Source organism: Lepidothrix coronata, unplaced genomic scaffold, assembly GCF_001604755.1.
Source record: "Lepidothrix coronata isolate B3197 unplaced genomic scaffold, Lepidothrix_coronata-1.0 Scaffold141, whole genome shotgun sequence".
Taxonomy (NCBI): Eukaryota; Metazoa; Chordata; class Aves; order Passeriformes; family Pipridae; genus Lepidothrix; species Lepidothrix coronata.
Window position 1 is genome coordinate 2,454,117 of NW_016690321.1, and position 15,416 is coordinate 2,469,532.

Consider the following 15,416-nt stretch of genomic DNA (forward strand, 5'->3'; position numbering starts at 1 on the left):
CTTCCAGTTGCTGTTCTGGAGGTCATTCAAGAACTGCTCCACTTAGCTACCACATTCCTCAGGATGCAAACATGTCTCTAGTTTTTCCACAGACAGCAACACAAACTACCATAAAATGCAAAATGACAACTGGCAAGTTCTTGGAGATGAGAGTGAATTTTCTGCAGAATCTGTTTTTAGATTTCTCACCAAACAGCAACAGGACATAAGCAAATTGTTTGAGCTGTCGTACCTGGGCCTTCCTGGACCTCTTGAAACTGATCAAACTCCTCCACATTTGATGAACTCTGATCTTCATCTGAGTATGACCGGTTGGCATCACCCTGTAACACACAAATTTAGAATTTGGGAACTCAAACAGAAAAGACCATTTGTTCTTGTCTTTCATTGCTGGAACAACTGCAAAATTGTCCTTGGCAGTCAGGCATCCAGTGTGATCACTGGAAAGAATCTTGTGTGATTTGGGATGGCTGATGTACTGGGTTCTTGCTTTTGGAGGGGTAAAGAACTCGCCCTAGGGCAGGGGCTGTTGCGGTACACAGGATGAAAATTGTGAATTCCCTTTCAGAGAGCTTGTCTCTTTCCTTATAAGGGTTAACACTGCCTTTTTTTTTTTTTTTTCCAATTAAAGAGCACCCTAACTTCAGGAGTGAAATGACAGAGGTGTGATACTTTGGAAGTCATCCAGTCCAGTATCCTTAAAGTGTCCCAAAGTTTACCTTTTTAGCACCTCTATTCCTCCTCCTGAGGAGGCCTTGGTGGCAACTTACCTCAGCCTGGAACCCCTCCACGAGAATGGCCACCAGCAGATTGAAAAGTACATAATTGCCAAATGTCATGAGAGCCACAAAGTAGAGGGAAGCCCATGGTGAGGTGGAGGCCATGCCATTATAGAGTACGACATTCCAGTCCTCCTGGGTTAGGATCTGCAATCAGAAGCTAAAGTCAGATAAACGTGAAGGAAGAACACAATGGGGGTTCCCAGAAAAGGACAGTGAACACACATCAGGAGCACATCAGGCCTCTTAACTTTCCCATAACCACACACCCACTGTCATCATCCAGCTGTGGTTCTGCGCCAAAAACATTAGCTGAGCAAGAGGAAACGAGCAACAATTAGGGCAGTAGTGAGATGATAGTGTTAAACTTGGGAGTTGCCACAACAGGAGTGACCTTTGCAGACTGTCCCCAGGGAAGGAAGGAGCTCCCCTGTTAGAGATATATACCAGTTGTTTGGTTCCAATATGCAATTGTTCTTCCTCCAAATATCACATGACAGAGTGTTTTATGCAGCCTTTTGTGCTGTCAGGAGTGACTGCAGTGCTCTGCAATGAGGAAAAAGCATCTCTTGATCCTCTTCACTTTGCCCTGGTCCACCCATAGAGAGCAAAGTGGGCTCACCTGGAAGACAGTGACGATGGCCCAAAGTAGGGAGTCAAAATTCTTTCGGTCAGGAACTGTATCTCCTGTGTCTGTCCTGAGGCTGAACTTGCAACCAAAGATGTGCATTCCTAGGATGCTTTGGGACAAGAAGTGGAGATGGTGTCAAATATAAATATCTCTGGTACCACAATGAGCTCATCAGAGTAATTCTCTTTTTCCTCCTGAAAATCTAATGTTACAACACAGCAGCAAGGAGTATGACAACACAGTCAGACTACTAGGACCTACTTGTGAAGAAGGAACTGCATGTTGCACCCCTGTAGTTCACAAAAAAATTTGGTTTCCATCTGTACTCACTCAGAGCTCACATATTACCCCCAACCTGTCATTCACATCTGTTCTCTCTGTTGTTCTTGTTTGCTGTCATATTTCTTCATCTTATTATCAGTGCATTGGATGCACAGACAAACTTTCTTGGTTGCTTCCTGCTGCCCTTCTGGTAGTCAGCCTCCAGACTGAACTGTTCCCTGTAGCCAGTGTTGATTAGCAAGAGACTTGACCTATCCCGTGATGGGACATTATGCTCAACATCCACATTTGGTGACACTATTTTGACAGCCCATCCAGGCCAAAATCTTCAGCAACTGAACCCAATTTAGTGCGGGAGTGAGTTCAGCCCTTACAAACAAATGGTTGTCAGTGCTGCCTTAGCCTATAGAGCAATGGGCAAGAAGAGTTACACAATCATGCTCTGAAGCTCTGTCCCCATGAGCCATGCAGTGCCACTCCAAAACACTGTGAACCAACTAACTGCCTCCTCACCTGAATATAAAGATGAAGAGCATGAGGAGCATGCAGAACGTGGCTACGTTGTCCATAGTCTTCATCAGCACCACAAGCTGGCGGCGCAGCGCAGGCATGAAACGCACCAGCTTCAGGACCCGAAGGAGTCGGAAAGTCCTCAGCACAGAGAGGCCTCCGTCTGACTGGCCGATGATCTCCCAAATGCTGTCCAGAGAGGCACAGGGAGCATGAGGGACAAAATGAAAGACAAGTGAACAAACAGAAAAGAGGGAGGAGTAACAGTGCTGTTTTCATATCTGCACTGGCAGCATCAGGAGGTGAGAGAGAAAAGCTGTCTGAGAAAGATAGTAATATATAGTATAGGTTTATACTTATGTGTAGAAAACTGCATTTATGCCTTAGGAACATGAATGCGGCACTGCATTTTGCAGGAATGAGGGAAGGATTTCAGCATTAAATTCCAGCAAGACAAGTTCTTCTATCATATATTAAACCTTTGTAGCTTCCTCAATTTGTGCATTTTAAAAATATTTCACAAAAATATTTGTTGTGGACTTAACAAGGCAGTTGCAATTGCCTCCATTCTACAGAGGAGAGAACCGACGGACAGAAATGCTCTGTAGCTTGTGTTGCACCAACACAGAGTGTTGGAAAAAGACAGCTTGGTCTCCCAATCCTTGGTCTTGTGTTCAGCTCAGATCCTCCTAGAATAGCTGCTAAATCTTTTTTCAAAAGTGCCCAAGCTCTGTGGTATGCTTTTCTATATCTATTTCAGTTGATCCCCAAGGCCCTGGTCACCTGATGATGACGATGATACTGTCGAAGATGTTGTAGGGGTTGCGAAGGTAATCAAAGAGACCAAAAGCAGCAAGTTTCAGGATCATCTCCAGAGCAAACATGCTTGTAAAGACCACATTGCTGATCTCCAAGATGTTGGTCAATTCCTCTGGCTGGAGAGAATGCAAATTCAAAGAGTCAGAACTGAAACAGCCCTGAAATTATAGGAAATTATAGGAAATAAAATGCCACCTTTCCCAGAGTATAGGGTTTGTTGGGAGCTGCAAAGCTTCCACTGCCGAGATTAAAGTGGAGCTGAATAGAGCCACTTGCACTCCAATTCCTTTCAACTTCTGCTACCTTCATCATGGATTATGTCCCTAACAAATTTTTTTACTAGAGGTGGTCAGGAGCCTCACAGCCATTCACACAGACAAGGTTGACCAAGTGTCTCCCACATTCCCCTTCATATCCCATTACCTCAGCTAAAGCTGATTTATTTTGTGCAAAGGACTTGAGTATTTTTTGAAACAGGGCAAAAGTGGCTCATTTGCCATCAACCTTTTCCTTCAAGAATTTTGTACTCTCAGGTTTCCACAGGGAGCTGACACTTTTTTTTGCAGAAATTCTGAAAATATTTGAATGACAGGAAAACAGTTCCCCATCTTCCTCCAAATCTTTTTTTCTGTTACATCTCTGATACAACTTTCACTCCATGTCTTCCCCAGCAGAGACGGGTGTGTTTGTGTGTATGAGAGAAAGTGTTTTAATGATTCCATCAGTGGAATTAGTCTGAACAAATTAAATTACTCTTCCTTTTGTTTTCCGAATTAATGACCTTTTCTTCAGTGTGTGTGCAGCCTTGGAAACTTCTCTGACAAGGTCAGGAAAGGGTCTGGACCATTTCCTCAGGAATGATGAAACGAGGGACACAGAGGTTGTGCTGATATCATTGACGAGGGATGCCAGCAACCTGCCATCCCCTGTGAAATGGAGGCATCTCCTGCACTGATTTTGGGATGGATTTATGGGCTCAAAGCACCTCTCACCCAGGGACTAGGACTGCACCAGACAAAACAGCAAGGGCTGAGGTCTCACACAAGATCAGATGCATGAGGGGTAAGACATGCAAGCCTGCCCATGTTTGCACATACTCAGGTACACACATACATAGCCCAGGAAGACTACCACAGCAATGGCAAGGTACAAAATATTGCCAGAGTGAGAAAAAAATTCCTCCCAGGGTAACGGGTTGCATCTTGGGGCCAGTCTAGACAACCCATAGCCTTCAGACTGCATGAGACTCCTAGGGCAGTCAGTTCTGGTTCTGACCCTCTGCCTGAAGCTGGGGGCTGCTTTAACCCCTGCTCTGAGGGTCCCATGGGCCCAGATCCTCCCAGGTGTGCGAATGAACTGGAATCTGCTCCTCACGTTTATAGCTTCCCGTGCCCTTTGCTAATTTCTTGCACTCCTCGTTGCAGCTTCTTAGTCCATCTCTTTAAAATGAAAAAAGGGGAGATGGCTCAATTTCCATCCATAATTACATCTAAATAACAAAACCATCCTAAAAATTACAGGGAAAGGAGGGGAGATAAAAGTGAAGAGAGAAAGAACAAGCAAGGGTACGTGGGAAGGGAGAGATGAAGATTACTTCAGGGAGACTCAGGCAGTAAATGACACTTGCCGAGAACATGAGGTCTATATGCTAAACAGAGATGCCAATTTCAGTCTGAAACAAATGATTATGTTAGTGAAAATGAGCAATGTAAAAAAGCAACACGTTATGATCGTTGATTTACCCATCACACTTGGAGCATCACTTGAACAAAACTGTGGGAGCTGAATATTGGGGCGAGGAGGGTGGCTTGAAGGGGAGAGAGATCCCAGAGGCAAAGCATGCCCAGAGCCACATTATGATGGTGGATTATCCTCGTCTTTGCCTTCCATACATTCTCTCTTGTGCTTTGTAGTGAGTAACTGCTGTTTGAAAAGCCATGCTTGCCTTTGCCTGTGGAAAAGGTCACCTGTTCCTCAGTCTCTCCTTCCCTCCTTAAGGTCTGTTTCTATAGTCCAGCCTCACCTGCAATCTGTTTCTAATGGGCCATCAATCAGCCTCAGAAAAGCATCTTTCCTAGAGAAAGGGGCAGGAAAAACTGGGCAGAGAAAGAAAGAAGAGATGGACAGAGAGAAAATCAGCAAAAGAGAAATGAGAAAACAAAGCTAAAAAAAATAAACTCACTGGTATCCACAATAAGTAGAGAAGAAAAGATATGTTTTAAATGGAGTAGGAAAGAAGTAAAGGCTGGGGAAGGAAGAGCAACACAAAACAAATGAACTCAGGAAAAAAAGAGGAGATAAAGAGAGAGGAGCCAGAGGGAGAAGCACTCTCACTGTCTAAGGGCAGATCCAGCATTGCAGTAGTTTCTGGAGATACTAGTAATTTGACAGAGTGTAAAGAGCCATCAGCTGGGGGCCAGGGCTGCAGGGTGGGAACCACCAGGGGTTGTCTCCTGTGTGGAGATGCCCTTGTTCCTGGGTCAGTGTGGCCGTGAGAGACAATGGATGAGGTGGGTGGCTGGAATACTGCTGGTCCAGGGGACCCTTCTCTGGCCAGGGAAGTGCAAACTTGATGAAGAGACAAATGAACAGAGAAAAAGTGGTTCTCTCCTTTTCTTCCTACTGACATACAGTATCTCCAACACAGTGGATGTGTCACCTCACAGTTGTGAGGGCTCCCCAAGCTCCCACACACAACACTCAGGCATTCGTCATCAAAACCCTTGGCAAACCTTCGTCCTCCCAGGTTTACCTAGAAACTCTAAATTGAAGCATCCACAAGGAGAGGCCTGAACTCAAGGCTATTTTAGTCCAAGAAAAACCAAAGAACACTGAAATCTCCCCACAAGCAGTCTGTTCGTATTGCCAAGGCAGTATAGATTGATTTACCCATCACACTTAGAGTGTGTATTGAGCTGAGTATTGAGATAAGGAGAGTGGCTTGAAGGGGAGAGAGACCCCAGAGGCAAAGCATGCCCAGAGCCAGTTTTTGAACCAGAATGATTCGCTAACTCTGTGTACAGATCTCTTTCCCAATCCATGAAACTACCTAATTCACATCTTCAGAGCATGAAGTCTTTCATCTCTAACAATGTAGATCAAATACTGAGAGTGAAATATATGATTCAGATTTACTTCAGAATACTTGTCCAGTGATCAGAAACTAGAACTGGGGCAATAGAGGGCAGTAGCTCAGCTTTTTCCTCCTTTTCAGTTTCTTACTAACTTTGGAGTTCTTTTGTCAGATTATACTGAAAATGTAATTAGCACATTATCTGACAATAGCCAGAAAGTCCTGCACCACAGGAAAGGTTAAGAAGATGCAGATCACCAGGAAGCCCCTGCAGGAAAAGTTTCTCCTAACCAGGAGTAAATTTGCATCTGTCTAGAAACTGAATAGTAATTGATGTGATCTATGCAGACCAACCCTACCAAACTGCACCTGCACAGCACTGCCTCTGAGGACATAAGAAAGAAATATTCCATAAAGGAGTCTCTCCAGCCTATTTTTACTCACAATTTCAAAGTCACTTGACAATAATTAGAAGAGCCATAGAAATCAGCCATGAAACACACCAAGTAGCTTTTATATAGTTTAAACACCATCCCACAACCAATGCAGGATTTCATGATGGCTTGTTATACCCTACTTTTACAAGACTGAAGTAATGTGGTTTCATCTACTACCCCAGGGAGACCGTTCTATCATTTACTAAATGTCAGTACGATGAGCTGGCTTGGACATTTGCTGAATGTTTCTGACAAGCAGCAAATAGTAAAAAGAGAAGCAATACCTGTAAAATATGAACTAGTGAATGCAATAAATGCTGGTATAAAGGGAAATCACACAAGCTAAAGGATATGAAGATACTGATCCACAGCGCGGGTCTAGTTAGGAAACAAGGGATCATCTTATGATCCACACAGACAGACCTCATAAAGTATTGATCTGATGCATGAAGGAAAACTGTAAGTAGATACTGGAGAAGATAAACCAAGTTACTCAGCAATTGTCTAAAATGGCTGCTAATGGCAAAGAGGTTTGAGTCCAACAGACCATTCAAAAAATACATGATGTGAAAGGCAACCTGGGACATTCAGCTGGGACCAGCCTTTCATCTTCATGCTGAATAAGGGAGAAAAGTGGGCAGCACCAGATCTACTGTGAATATTTAAAAAAAGTAAGCCTCTTAAAAGGATCCTTCTGGACAGCCACAAGAATCTAATATTTTCTACACTGGATTTTAAAAATAGACACTTCCAAATAGAAGCAGATCTGAAGAACTGCAAAAACTATTTCAAGCAGGACAAAGCTTGAAATGATGGGTTTTGGCTTAGGCAATGTCTCAGCAATATCTGAAGGCCTAATACTGAGAATATTACATGGTATATTGCACACTGAGGATTTGTATAAACTTATCTATTTACAAGTGATAACTTGTGATAAGCTCATGGATTAAAAATGACTCACAGCAATGCAGTTTCTCCCAAAATTAGTTGATTTTCCTCACAAGAAATATATAAGGACGTGGGAAGCTGCCTTGGCCACACAATCAGGACAGGACAAAGGAATGGATGAATAAGATAAATGAAGCCAAATTCCAGGGTTATCTGAATCCAAGTAAAGTTGTTTGAGTTGTTAAGTCTCCTCGAAGAAAAACATTGTGAGTATTAAATCCCTGGATTGTAACAAACATAGTTTTAATTAATGTTTTTCTGTCTGTTGGTGAAGACTTGGGAATTGAAGGTGAGACTCACACATGGGCTCTGTCCCCTGGATTCCTGTGTTTCTGAGCCTGAACCCTGTGCCTCACTCCTGCAGTTCTTCTCACCCCTTGACCTAACAGTTGTGCGTGCTTTGGTGAGCTCGCCTGTGAATAGTCCATGAAAAAGTGGAGCATCAAGGAGCTGATGCACACACCATGAGCTGCTCCCAGGTCTGCTCAAACCTGTGACACCTTCACACATCCTCCCAGCCAGAAATGACCTCAGAGAGTGGCTGGCGTTGTGATCTCCCATGCACCAGAAAATAAAAGCTCAAGAGGTCTCTATACACCTTAGCTCTGGGCCAGAAGACATTCATATGATGAAGTAGCCGAAGCAACAGAAGTTTTTTCAGTAATAGGGTGGTGTCACCTGGCAAATCACAGATCTTGGTAGGCAGAGGGGCTTTTCCAGATTTCCTACTGTGAAAATTTGTGTTTCTGGGAGGAAAAACAACAGGAAAAAGAGAAGGGAAGAAAAGAAAAGGAGGCAATGAAGTACCAACCTGAGATGTACTGATAGAATGGTTTGAGAAGAATTGAAAGAGAGCAAAGAAAAGGACAACTGTCTGTGTGCTTCTGAGTTAACTGCTGACTGAAAAGGACCCGAGTATGGCCTGAATATTCTTGTGCCAGGGAAACAGAATTCAGTACATGTGTTTTAAATAAACAGGCTGCACCACATTTTTCAGTTATGATCAATTTGACTGACATCTCTTCTAGTAGAAACAGCATGCAGGGTCACAAGCTTTTCCTAGCTACTTATGGATAAAAAGTGATAGCATAATTTTAGGGATGTGTCATCAAGAACCTGCTACTAGAAACCCCAAGGCTGTAGAGGCAGATCCCACTGCTGCAGGCTGTACAAACACAGCAGAGGCATCCTAGAAAGCCTTAAATCTGCACATACAATAGCCAAAACATGAGAGTGAATTCTCTACCTCCAGCTCAAATATTCTTCTGTTAAACTGTTAATTCACGCTGTCTCCAATAAATCAGAATGAACAATGGCTCTCCCTGCTTGGTGCTCACATCTTTAAAACACCAATGGGCAGTTTTCAAGTTGTCCCAGGCTCCAGTCCATACTCATCTCTCTGCTGTGTGATAAACACATCATTCCTTTTTATCTATTTCCATGAGTTAACCCCTCCAGCCTCTTCTTCATTCTCCTCTCTTTTGAGCTTCCGCCAGTATTTTTCTGGTACTGAAGCATCCAGTGCAATTTTGCATTCTGGGATCAAATTAAGGTTTCCCACCCTTGTATCAGAAACTAGCTGGGCTTTGAAAAATGGTCTAAAGCTTGGCATGTGGGTGGGATCCAGACATCTGAGGCTTCTAATACCAGCTCACACACCGTGTTGCCTCAAACAGGGAATTTAGGAGACAGTGAGTCACAAGATATCTCCATCCTGATACAGCACAGGACAAATCTGGGTGCCTTGCTTGAACCAGGCACACTGCCTGTCTCTGCTGCCTAAGACTGTGTTTGGGACTAGACTTCACCTTGGCTCCAAAGCTTCAATACAGTCAGCATCTCAGTAGCGCAGCAATCTCCTATTTTTGTGTTTTGGGCAAACACATGGAGCAAACCATGCTCACATTCAGACTAGAAGCATACATCTAAGACATGGATGTACAGCATGGACTCTTTTAATGGAAAGTGCAGCAGAGCTACCCAACAGCAATGCAGATCCAAGGTCATGGACACACTTGATGCCCTCTGAAGTTGGCTCTGCACATCACAAAGTAGACACAGTTTCTGTTTCCCAGTTATAAAATAAGGGCACACAATTCTTCTCCATTTCACAAGTCTGTCATTAGGATAAAGTGCATGACTGATTCAGAGCTGCCTACAAACTATTGTCATGAAAGTCAAACCTGTGCCCACACCTGCTGTTTGTGTCTGACCTACCTATTACTTCTTACTCACAGGGCAGAAGAAAGGCTCAAGCTGACTGTGCCCCCAGCATAACTGGAGATGGGAGGTGGTGCCTTTCCTAGCTTTCTTGTATAGACAGAATGTGCTCAGGCACCTCTTAATTAAGTTGGGAAGGCTAGCAAGCTAATGGATTTGAATTGAGATGCTGGTGAAGTGTCTGTGACATCCCCAGAGGGCACATTAAATTAACCAAATAGACTAAGGATTCAGTAAGCTCATGAAGAGAGAAATGAGTGAGAGAAATGGGGAAGATTGAAGAGATGAGGGTGAAGGAGAGACAAGCAGATGGAAAGAGAAGATAGGGCAAAAAAAAGAAAAACAGAGGGATGAGTGAGCAGGGAGGAGGAAAAGAGAGGGGTCGAAAAGAGGTGAGAGGAAAATACATGGAGACAGTGAAAGTGATTAAGTGCAGGAATAAGGAAATAAGAGACCCTACAAGATTCTGAGGCTTTCTCCAAAGCCACGCTGGGACCATCTGTGCTGCAGTCTGGGGTCCAAATTGCTCAATCTCTGCCTCCACCGAGTTGCATCAGCTGCTTAGCGAGGCCATAACCCCCAGCAGGACTCACCAGTCCATGTTTCCCACTTTGTGCCCTGAGGTGCCTTACCTGTTCATGGTGCTCGATCCCCATGCTGATAGTGTTCACTAGGATTGCAATCATGATCCCACGGTTGAAATACTTGCTGTCCACAATCACTCGGAGCTTGACCCTCACTTCTCGCCACATGTCACTGCAGAGCTTCAGCCGCCCTCCTTCTTCCACCTCCTCCTCTTTCTCCAGTGCCGAGGCACCCTGGTCCTCTCTGCTGCCCTCTCCTTCCCCTTCATTGGCTCCTCCATCCTCCTGGTCTGAATAAGTACTATCCAGGACAGAGAGCCTCCTGGATGCTTCGTGCTCCTCGCTATGGCATCGTGGGCAGTTGGTGAGATCTGAGGTTGCTGTCACAGCAACAGGCTGGACCAAGCCCGGAGGAGGGCAGCCAAGAGAGTTGTGCTGCTGGCAAAGCCCTGGAAAGAGAAATGGTTATGCTTAAAGGAGAAGGCATTGAAAAAAGACATTGAAACTGGACATGTGTTTGGATTTTGGGTATTTAAACAGGATAACTGGGCTTTTTAGCTGTAAGAATGATTAAACATTGACACATCATCTCAAGGTCAGTAATAAAAGTCATTGCTGTTGGAGGCTCTACACTGATGAGCTGTGTCTCCAAAAGGCATAGTACTGTTCAGCTTGCCAGTGATTAGGCTCAATAGGGGTTCATGTCCATCAGAGAAAGAATTGTCTAATGCAGAAATTGCAGCTTGAGGCTCAGTAGCTTGTGTTAAGTGAAAACTGAGGGGAAAAGTGATCACAAGAGCAGATTTTGTCCTGAACTGCTACAAGTGGGGCCCAAGAACATCCAGGCTGAGTTGAACTCTCTAAATTAGAGAAGCTACATTAGCAAATCATCTCAAAAAGCCAGAAGAGGTAGCACAAGAACACTTCCTCCTGATAGTCTGCATTCTGAATCAGAACAGAACTCCTGACTTCAGTAAGAAAACTAAATTTGTGTTCGTTGATCCTCCATTTGGACCTAGAAGGTCAAATGAACACTGGAGGAATGAAACAATTAATTCATTAACACCATGCATAAAGCCTGTAGAAACTTTTCTCCCAGCAAGTAAAGAAAATGAAAGTCTGAGTATGCAAGACCAGCTGAAGGAAAATCTGCTTTTTGCTTGTTAATGGGAGTCAGCAGCCAGTTAATACTAAGTTTGTAAAACCACTTCCACAGTGACTTTTCTGGCAAGGAATCCGATTTAAATGATATCTCATGTGATATTTTGCACAACAGCATGTCCTCCTGTCAAAAGAAATTATCTCTGCTGCCCTTGCATATCAAACAGACTTCTTCAGCATTGCCCCCCTGACACCCTACTGCAATTCTACTCTCTTTGCCTCTCTCTTGAGGTCCCACAGCAACTCAGTTTGGGAGGATAGCTCTGGAGGACCTGCTGTGTCACCAACTCCAATCCTTTGTCTGACTTTGTCATATCCCCCTAAGTCTTCTCTCTCCCAGACCGCTATCATCACCCAGTTATACCAGACGTGGAGCCCTTTACAAGCCTCAGATGGTGCCTTTAATTTTATCTCTTTGTTGTCTCTGGATTTCAGATCTGGATAACCCACATTCCCTGCTGGTTGCCCCTGTTTCATTGCCATTTTTGGCTGGTCATCTCCACCTTGCTGGTCTGGTGTGCTGGCCATGGTACCACGCTCAATGGCCGATGTTAATTCTAATTCTGTGCTTTGTAGGCACAGGTCCTATGGCTAGCCGGCACATGAAGATGCTCCCAGTTACTCTCACATTTACACTATTGGCATTTCCAGCTTTACCAGTGCAATCCTTACTGTAATGCCTCTGTTTTTTCCTGTTCATGCCTAGTTTGGCATCACTCGGCTCCACGTTGCCCTGGTGCCAGCTCTGGATGCTGTTGTACAGCCCAAGGGTGCGGCGCTTGGCTTTGCGCACAATGTGGCAGACGTATTGGAAGATCTCCTCGTAGCAGTCTCCCGGCTCCATGTAGCTGGCAACTGTGCTGGAGGAGAGGTACCGGGCCCTCTGCTCCTGCATCAGCTGGTGCTCCCGCTGCTTAGTCTCCGAGAACTGGGTGGCGATGACCACCAGGCACAGGTTAATCATGAAGAAAGAGCCCACCTAATAGCAAAGGAGAAGAAGGGATGGTCAATGTCAGCATGAGGAAGAACATGTGGGAGGAGGAATATAAGAGGAGAAATTAACTGGAGCCAGAGGAATGGGAACGAGTCTGCATGTGGAGAAGGGGTTTCAGGAGTGTGTGACCTTGGTTTTGAGATCTCACTAGACACCATTTCCATGCAGAACTTAGAGCTATGAACTGAAATTCAAGAAATACAGGTCCAAACTCTGGCTCTTTTGGTAGGCTTTGGGACCTTTAGCAAGTCACTTTGAAGTTATATACAAAGGGTTTAATGAAAACTGGACTTTTTCTTTCCCTCTCCTTTGCATTAAACAGATGGTGGGAAGTAGAGAACCAGCTTAGTAGTTTTTTGCTTTCTCCTCTGCTTATTCATTTACTACTGGAAAAATCATGCACTGCCATTTATGATCTTCAGCTCTTGGAGGACATGTCAGTATTCTCAGATCATTTTAAGGATGCATCAGTATACTTGGAGCATATTATTAATTTCTACATTTACACCTTAATTCACCATACAGGGAGATGGCACTTTTCTGAAATGAATGAGCTCATGAAATCCAAGAGGAATTTACAGAAACTAATGACTCTGAGAACACTGAATGGTCTGAAAAAACCATGCTTCCTAGCTCATTTCCTATTCTTCTGATACAAGACCTATTATACTAGCTCTTATTTCACTTGTCCATCAGCCTAGGTAGGTTTTCCATTTCAAACACAAAAAACCTACACAACTAACTTTCCCAATTTCTTAGGAACAAACCAAATAAAATGCCCAAGTTCTCCTTGTTCCATACAGAAGCCAAAACATCTACCAAGGTTATTTTACAACTTTGCATGCTCCCTTTAAGCCTCAGTTTTTCTACCTGTGAAATGGAGCAAAGATTTCTTGATGCTGAGAAATCTGGGGGTAAAATTATCTCACTTTGTGTTACATATTATAAAATTAGAAATGAAACTCCACTAGCAGATCTATCCATAGGTAGAGAGATTTAGGATAAAACCTGGACTTCAATATGATGAGAATTTCATACATAAAAGGGCTAGTAACACATTCAAAATCATTTTCAAGAGTTATAATGCCTTGATTGGTGTCTACTCCCCATAGAGTGGTAAGTGTCGATAGGGCATTGATAAAATGCAGAGTCTGAACTCTGAACAAAGACCACATATCTGCCCTGCTCTGAAACAGACTCTGTAGGACAGTCTCTGGGAGGAGACAAGGCACGAGGTCAAGATTTCTGCTTCCCCTGGACCAGTGAGTATCCCTGCTAAGGAACATCCTCGCATCATGTTTCTCCTGTATGAACCCACACAGGACTCAGTCTCACCTCACTATCTCTCCTTTACAAGCAAACAGCCCAGACAGAGAGCTGGATTCAGTCCTGCCCTTATCTTCACACGTGTCCTCCCCCCTATAACCTTTCCAGCAAATGGGAGAGAGCAAGCAAAGGTGGTGGTAACCTGATCCCAGCCCTCGTGCATGGAAAAGGTGTTTTTTTCAGCAAGTACTCCAGCTTGTTTTACCTATCCAAGCAGCCTTCCCCTCAGTTCATAGCCCTTGCCACCCCCTCACCAGCTTGCTCCCCTGGAAGTCCCTTGCACACAGGTGCCCAGCAGCTCTGTCCAGAGGCTCAATACAGTGGCTGTGGGTATTTCATAGGAAAGGAGTCCCTGGTAGCACCTCAGTAACCCTTTGAAACATGAAGCTCTTTCTGACCAGATTCAACATAAGGACAATAAACTATCTCCAAATAAAAGGCTTTCTTCCCCCCTCCTCCTCTCAGCACCCTTCAAAGCTGTTCTAATTTGGTTTCCCTTCATCACTGAACTCTCCTCTTCTCTCTCCTTTCCCCCATATTTCAGCCTATTTTCCCTTCAGCTTCTAAATGTGGCCTTGAAAATTAAAAAAAATGCCTCATTCAGATTCTTTCACTTTCACCCAAGATTGTCCCTAGTCTCTGATGTCTTGCGTGTTCTAACTGATGAGAGTATGACTGCGAATCCAAATTCTCTGATGGACTCTCCTCAGCAACACATGACACTCACACAGGCTTTCCCTTTCAGTTATCTCCCTCTGCTTACCCTGAGTTAGGCAGTACTGGGAGCTGGACACCACCTGCATGAGCATTGCTGAAACACTACTTGTGACACTTTCCTGTACTTTGTAACTTCCTACAACTCCACAAACAACAAGCAATTAAGACTTGGAACACCTTCATTCTAGGCTAGAAGCAGAAGAACTGAGGCAACATGAGGCAAGAAGATGTCCTCATGAGGATCTCACTGTCAGCCTGGGGTTGAATCTTGAGTGGGGTTCAGGTTCACATCAACGAGCCCTGTCCTCACAGGCATTATTTGCTCTGATCTACCACCAGATGACCAAAAAGGGGAGGAGTGAGAGGACTGGATATGGCAACTAATCCTCAATCCTTATCCTTTTATCTAGGAACATAAAACGCAAAACAAAAAAGCTTGGTTAATCCTTAAAACCACAGGCAAAACTATAAGCTCTCAGTCTCTGCTGAGCTTGACAATGCCTCCCAGCTAGGAGAAGGACAGGAAGAGTCCCAAAAGGCTCCTAATTGAGTGATCCATCTCAGCTAGCTGAGCAGGGAGACACAAAGTGTCTGACATGGAGTCAGACAAAGCATCTGACAGAAGCAGATTCAGAGCCCCAACACAGGAGTCCCATTCAGTCCTGAGACTGAGCTCTGCTTTGGTTAAGCAGATCTTGGCCACATTCAGCCCAAGGTTCAATCCCTATCTCTGTAATATCTAATAAAATCTGACTAGTGCTGCAGATGCTGAATTACTAGTCAATTATTTTTATTGTTTATGCCTGGATATCCAGCTTGTCTTCTGAAGCTCACCTGTGTAAGCACAGAGCACTTCAAGGAGGCCTCTGAGTGCTACACTGCAGATGCCAGTCTGAGAGTTCAGAAGAGCTTGCTCTAGTCCAAGAGCCATAGCA

General features: G+C 44.2%; 1 protein-coding gene across 2 annotated transcripts in view; it reads right to left on the bottom strand.

Annotated features, from left to right (window-relative positions):
- Window positions 1-15,416, bottom strand: part of CACNA1I (calcium voltage-gated channel subunit alpha1 I) — a 74,165-nt gene that overhangs the window by 36,621 nt on the left and 22,128 nt on the right. For both annotated transcript variants that reach the window (XM_017827711.1, XM_017827710.1), the window contains exons 5-11: window positions 12,117-12,423; window positions 10,332-10,732; window positions 2,986-3,137; window positions 2,206-2,391; window positions 1,402-1,519; window positions 771-926; window positions 233-323 (exon numbers count right to left, since the gene is read on the bottom strand). In XM_017827711.1, the coding sequence (XP_017683200.1) occupies window positions 233-323; window positions 771-926; window positions 1,402-1,519; window positions 2,206-2,391; window positions 2,986-3,137; window positions 10,332-10,732; window positions 12,117-12,423 (1,411 nt within the window). The remainder of the gene's footprint in view (window positions 1-232; window positions 324-770; window positions 927-1,401; window positions 1,520-2,205; window positions 2,392-2,985; window positions 3,138-10,331; window positions 10,733-12,116; window positions 12,424-15,416) is intronic.